Source organism: Rhincodon typus, chromosome 28, assembly GCF_021869965.1.
Source record: "Rhincodon typus isolate 14 chromosome 28, sRhiTyp1.1, whole genome shotgun sequence".
In the NCBI taxonomy this organism is placed as follows: Eukaryota; Metazoa; Chordata; class Chondrichthyes; order Orectolobiformes; family Rhincodontidae; genus Rhincodon; species Rhincodon typus.
The window spans coordinates 776,024-783,122 of NC_063359.1; the positions used below are offsets into that span (position 1 = coordinate 776,024).

General features: G+C 46.3%; 1 protein-coding gene across 1 annotated transcript in view; it reads right to left on the minus strand.

Annotated features, from left to right (window-relative positions):
- LOC125486407 (protein AMBP-like) overlaps positions 1-7,099 on the minus strand; it is a 37,317-nt gene that overhangs the window by 25,670 nt on the left and 4,548 nt on the right. The window contains exon 3 of the mRNA XM_048613833.1: positions 4,230-4,309. Coding sequence (XP_048469790.1) covers positions 4,230-4,309 — 80 coding nt within the window. The remainder of the gene's footprint in view (positions 1-4,229; positions 4,310-7,099) is intronic.

Consider the following 7,099-nt stretch of genomic DNA (forward strand, 5'->3'; position numbering starts at 1 on the left):
GGACCTGGGTTCAATTCCACCCTTGTGCGACTGTCTGTGTGGAGTTTGTGCATTCTCCCGTGTCTGCATGGGTTTCTACCCGGTCCTCCAGTTTCCTCCTACAGTCCAAAGATGTGCAGGTTAGGTGGATTGGCCATGCTAAATTACCCACAGTGTTCAGGGATGTGTAGGTTAGGTGTGTTAGCATGGGAAATGCAGTTATAAGGTGAGGGAATGGGTCTGGGTGGGATGCTCTTCGGAGGATAGGTGTGGACTTGTTAGGCCAAATGGCCTGTTTCCACACAGTAGGGATTCTATATAATCTGTAATAATTGAGCATGGGGATATTTATGCAGCCTCCTCCTTCTCCTTCATTGATTTGTTTAATTTTCCACCACCATTCACAATTCAATGTGGCAGGAATGCAGAGCTTAGATCTGATCCGTCAGTTGTGGGATCACTTAGCTCTGTCTATCACTTGCTGCTTATGCTGTTTGACACATAGGTAAGTCCTGTTTGGTGGCCTCATCAGGTTGACACCTCATTTTCAGATAGGCCTGGTGCTGCTCCTGGCATGCCTTCGTGCACTCTGCATTGAGCCAGGATTGATTCCCTGGCTTGATGGTAATGGTTGAGTGGGGGATGTGCCGGGCCATGAGGTTACAGACTGTGCTGGAGTACAATTCTGTTGCTGTTGATGGCCCACAGCGCCTCATGGATGCCCAGTCTTGAGTTGCTAGATCTGTGTGAAGTCTGTCCCATTTAGCACAGTGATAATGCCACACAACATGATAGAGCTTATTCTCACTGTGAAGGTGGGACTTTGTCTCCACAAGGACTGTGCGATGGTCACTCTTACCGATACTGTCATGGACAGATGCATCTGCAGTTAGGAGATTTGTAAGGATGATGTCAATTATTGTTATTCCCTCTTGTTGGTTCCCTCACCACCTTCCGCAGACCCAGTCTAGCAGCTCTGTCTTTTAGGACCCGACCAGCTCGATCAGTAGTACTGCTGCTGAGCCACTCGGTGGTGGACATTGAAATCCTCCACCCAGAGTACATTTTGTTCCCTTGGCACCATCAATGGTTCCTCTAAATGTTGTTTAACATGGAAGAGTACTGATTCATTAGTTGAGAAATGATGTTGTATGTAATCAGCAGGAAGTTTAACTGCCAATGTTTAACCTAAAGCCACGAGACTTCATGGAGTCAGGAGTCAATGTTGATAACTCCCAGGGCAACACCATCCCGACAGTATACCACTGTGCCTCCACCTCTGCTGGGTCTGTCCTGCTGGTGAGACAGAACATATCCAGGGATGGTGATGGTGGTGTCTGGCACATTATAAGGTATGATTCCGTGAGTATGACTATGTCAGGCTGTTGCTTGACTAGTCTGTGAGACAGTTCTTGCAATTTTGGCACTAGCCCCCAGATGTTAGTGAGGAAGACTTTGCAGGGTCGACAGGGCTGTTTCTGCCGTTGTCTTTTCCGGTGTCTAGGTCGATGCGAAGTAATCCCGTCCAGTTTTATTTCTTTGAGATTTTTTTAGCAATTGGTACAACTGAGTGACTTGCTAGGCCATTTCAGAGGGCAATTGAGAGTCAACCACATTGCTGTGGGTGTGGAGTCACATGTAGGCCAGACCAGGTGGGAATGACAGATTTCCTTCCCTGAACGACGATAGTGAATCAGCTGGATTTTTCCAACAATCAACAATGGCTTTGGGAGAGGAGTACATCTGGGCTGCCCCTGTCTGGCCAGCTTTATTCTCTCTGCATGGAGCCATTCCTGCGCCTGTAGCATAAGTGACTTTCCGGTTTGGCCCTGCGCAGGTTGGGGCTTGTAGTCGTTCTTTTGGCGTACACCGACGATGTGCTCCCATGTTCATGGACCCAGCTGACCAGCAGAGGATGGGCAAGTGCCAGCACTTCTACTCTGTGGCGTCCTCCGCAAGGATCAGCTGGAGCAAGTGTTCGGGACTTCTGGTCGGTCCATGGCAGATGGACCCCCTGCTGGAGGAGCTCGATGCTTCACGTAGAGTACCACTCACCTCCCCTACCTGGGAGTCCATCTTTGCCCTGCCAAGGAATCCTGGCCAGCGAATTGGCTTGTGTTGAAAACCAAGGTGACTGCTCATGTAGCACGCTGGACAGGACTGCTCCAAAAGTTGTCCTACAGGGCACAAATGCTGGTCATAAACCAGCTGGTGGCCGCCATGTTGTGGTACCAGCTGGTCACTTTGGTCCATCCCCCTGGCTTTGTCATAACCATCCAGAGAAAGCTTGTTGAGTTTTCCTGGGACAAAAGGCAGCAGTTCTGACTCTCCTGCTTGAGCTGGATGGTCAGGTCCTGGTGTGCCTCTGCACCCAGGTTTCCACCTTCAGACCCTGCAGTGATACCTTGACATCAAGCCTACTCCAAGGTGGTGCACCCCGATGATGTATTTCTTCCATCAGATGCACGGCCTCTGTAATGACACGCAGTTCTTATTCACAGAGTTGCCCCATTCTCAGGTCTTCTTCCAGGAGTTGCCTGTCTTCTATCTGGACCTCAACACAGGCTGGGATATGGTCAGCTTGCGCTGGAGCTCTCCCCCTACGGAGGTGGTGGCAGGGTTCAATATAGAAACCCAGCAGGGCTGTTTACTAATTATTTTTAACTTGCTGTTTTAATGAAAGTGTAGAGACAGTTTTACTCTGCATCTATACCAGTGCTGTACTTGTCTAAGGTGTGTTTGATTGGGACAGTGTTGAGGAAGCTTTACTTTCAGTTTAGCAGAGTAGAGGCAACTTTGCCCTGTATCTAACCCTGTGCTGTCACTGTCCTGAATGTTTTTGATGGGGACAATGTAGGGGATGCTTTACTCTATGTGTAATGGTGAGTGTTGAATGTTTTGATGTCTCAGTTGAAGGAACACTCTTGGTACTAACCAGAAAGTCATTTGTTCCCTTTTCTCTTTCACTTCCCGATTTGTTCGGTTCGAAGTGAGCACTCTGTCAGGATATTGGAGGATTTATCCACCAAAGAGGTAATAGCACTATGACCAACCCTGCCCAATCATGGCCTAGAAATCTCTCATTGCCAAGCAAATCTTGCATCCTGTTGGTGAACAGTAAGATCCCAGAAAGAGAGACAAAATCATGAGAGGTATAGACAGGGTGGATAGCAAGAAGCTTTTTCCCAGAGTGGGGGACTCAATTACTAGGGGTCACAATTTCAAGGTGAGAGGGGAAAAGTTTAAGGGAGATATGCGTGGAAAGTTCTTTACGCAGAGGGTGGTGGGTGCCTGGCATGCGTTGCCAGCGGAGGTGGTAGAGGCGGGCACAATAGCGTCATTTAAGATGTATCTAGACAGATACATGAATGGGCAGGGAGCAGAGGGATACAGATCCTTGGAAAATAGGTGACAGGTTTAGATAGAGGATCTGGATCAGCGCAGGCTTGGAGGGCCGAAGGGCCTGTTCCTGTGCTGTAATTTTTTTTGTTCTTTGTTCTTTGTTCTTAATAGCTTGAGAATCAGTGAGTTGTTTGAGGGATTACCATTTGCCAGGATACCAGAGAGATCTTCTCTGCCCCTTTTCTATTTCAAGTAAGGAAATCATTTAGACCACCAGAGAGTGTGTAAAATTTTAGTTTCACAGCTCAATTGGAAAACAGCTCCTCTGACTGTGCAGCATCTGAAAATTCAGCCAAGACTGTTTGGAATTTAAGATTCTGCACTAGAACTATTCTGATCACAATCCCACAATCCATACTTTCTTCTTGATTCTGCTCATCTATTTGATCCCAAACAAAGAGCAATTGCTTCTCATCCTTCTCCAAGCTGAAATGAAGTAACATTTCGTTTCTCAGAGATTCATTTATGGTAACTAACGGACCAAATACCGAGCCCCTACTCTTTAGCACTGTCTACCTAGAACTATCAGACTTTCATCTTCCTCGGCGTGTTTAAACATGTTCTTCATATCATCCCATTCAATATTCTTCATATTATACATAGCACATCATTCAATACCCTTTAAAATCTCCATTCAGTATCCTTCATATCACTCCATTCAATATTCTTCATATCACTCCATTCAATACTCTTTGAATCACTCCATTCAACATTGCTCATTATCACCCCATTCAGTATTTGGCCATCTCTCCTGTTTCATATTTTCTTCCCAAATGGTGCAGGAGCTCAGGATACAGATGATGCTCAATGCAATTCTCAGTTGATTTGAATTGAGAGCTTTGACCTACTTGAAGTGGAATTAAATACATAGTGTCCTGGAATGTCTTGTATCTTGTACTCTCCCAGCACGTGATCACAGGTTCCATTCCTAACAATGAAATGAGAAAGCACGGAGAGATGAACTGTATTGAAGGACTGGACTGTAGTATTACTACACTATGGCCACATTTTAGACAGCCATGAGCCAGAGGTCTGGTGGTGAATCAGTAATGACAAGGGATCTGATTGTAGGTCTTTAGCACTGGTAAGACTGGTAAGCCTTTAGATCTGGTGAGAAGTTGCTAGTCCTAGAAGATCTGATGGTGTGACTCTAGTGCTAAGAGGGTCTAATGGTGAATCTCTAGATCTGTAGGATCTAGTGGAGTCTCTAGTTCTGTTGGATCTGATGATGCTTCTTTAGTTCTGGGGATCTGATGGTGAGTCTCTAGTCCTGGAAGATCTGATGGTGGGACTCTAGTGCTGGAGAGTCTGATGGTGAATCACTAATGCTGAGGTATCTGTTGGCGAATCTCTAGTGCTAGGGGATCTGACAATAGGTTTGTAGTGCAGGTGGGTCTGTTGGTGGGTCTGTAATGCTGGATGATCAAGTGGTGGGTCTGAACTGTTAGGGGATCTATTGGAACTGTATTGTGAGGGATCTTTCAGTGGGCCTGTATTGTTACTGGATGTGTTGGTGGTTCTGTATTGTTAGGGGATCCATTGGATCTGTGTTGTAGGCGAATTTTTTATTCATTGTTGGGATTTGGGTATCAAAGGCTGGGCCAGCATTTATTGCTTGTCCGCAGTTGCCCTTGAGAAGGTGGTGGTGAACAATCTTCTTAAACCGCTGCAATCTGCTAGCGGTACATTGACCCACAATCTCCTTAGGGAGGGACTTCCAGGATTTTTACCAGTGACAGTGAAGGAATAACGATATATTTCCAAGTCAGGATGTGAGTGGCTTGGAGGAGAACTTGCAGCTGGTGGTGCTCCCATATATCTGCTGCCCTTTTCCATCTGGATGGAAGTTTGTTTTGAAGGCGCTGCTAAGAATTTTTGGTGGATTTCTGCCATGTATCTTGCGGATGGTACTAGTATGCACAGTACACTAAGTGTCGCTGGTGGAGGGAGTGGATATTTGTGGATGTGGTGCCAATCAAAAGAACAAAGAGACATACAGCACAGGAACAGGCTTTCGGCCCTCCAAGCCTGTGCCGATCATCATGCCCTGACTAAACTAATAAATAAACCTTCTGCCCTTATTTGGTCTGTATCCCTCTATTCCCTCCCTATTCATGTAACCATCCAGACACCTCTTAACAGGTACCAATGTGCCTGCTTCCACCACCTCCTCTGGCAGTGCATTCATTCCAGGCTCCTACCATTCTCTATGTGAAAAATTTTCGTCGCACTTCTCCCTTAAAGTTTTGCCCTCTCACCTTGAAACTGTGTCCCCTTGTAACTGAAACTTCAAACCTGGGAAAAAGCCTCTGACTATCCACCCTATCTATGCCTCTCATAATTTTGTGACCTCTATCAGGTCTCCTCTCAGCTGCCATCTTTCCAGTGAAAACAATCCTAGTCTTTTTAATCTTTCTTCATGGCCAATGCCCTGGAGACCAGGCAACATCCTGGTGAACCTTCTTTGCAGTCTCTCCAAAACTTCCACGTCCTTCCGGTAATGTGGTGACCAAAACTGCACACAATACTCCAAATGTGGCCTAACAAGGGTTTTGTATAGCTGCAACATATTTTGCCAACTCTTGTACTCCATGCCCCAGCCAATGAAGGCAAGCATGCCATCTGCCTTCTTAATCAAATGGGCAGATGAGGACTATTCCATCACACTCCTGATTTGTGCCTTATAGATAGTGGACAGCCTTCGGGGAGTCAGGAGGTGAATTACTTACCAGAGTATTCCTAGCCTCAGACCTGCTCTTGTAGCCATTGTGTTTATGTGGTGAGTCCTGTTAAGTTTCTTGTCACTGGTAACCTCTAGGCTGTTGGTGGGGAATTTAGTGATGGTAATATCATTAAATATCAAGGGCTGGTGGTTAGATGCCTCTTGTTGGAGATGTTCATTGCCTGGCATTTATGTGGCATGAATATTACTTGCCACTTTCCAGCCTAAGAACACAGACTGCTTCAGTACCTGAGCAGTCACAAATGGTGCTGAACATTGTGCAATAATCAGCGATCATCCCCACTTCTGACCTTATGATGGAGGGAAGGTCATTGATGAAGCAGCTGTAGGTGGTTGGGCCCAGGACACTACCCTGAGGAACTCCTGCAGAGATGTCCTGGAGCTGAGATGACTGACCTCCAACAACCACAACCATCTTCCTATGTACCAGGTATGACTCCAACCAGCAGAGAGTTTGCCTCCTGGTTCCCATGATTCTGATGATATGTCTGTAGTGCTAGGGAACCTGATGATGGATCACTCGTGCTATAGTATCTAGTGATAGGTCTATAGTTTTGCAGGATCTGATGGGTTTGTACTGTTAGGGAATCTGATGGTATGTCTGCATTGTTGGGGATTCTGGTGGTGAGTCTCTAGTGCTGGGGAATCTGGTGGTGAATCCCAAAACAGACGATAGCACAGGGCAAAACAAGATGGTAATGGAACAAAAAAACACGACTGGTATCTGTGGGGGTGAAACAAAAACCAATCCTAACAGCTGTCCTAGAAAAAAACATACACAAACGGAAATGAGAACAGAGATAGTAGGAACGGCAGATGCTGGAGAATCTGAGATAACAAGGTGTAGAGCTGGATGAACACAGCAGGCCAAGCAGCATCAGAGGAGCAGGAAGGCTAACGTTTCGGGCCTAGACCCTTCTTCAGAAAATGAAGAACGGTCTAGGCCTGAAACATCAGCCTTCCTGCTCCTCTGAT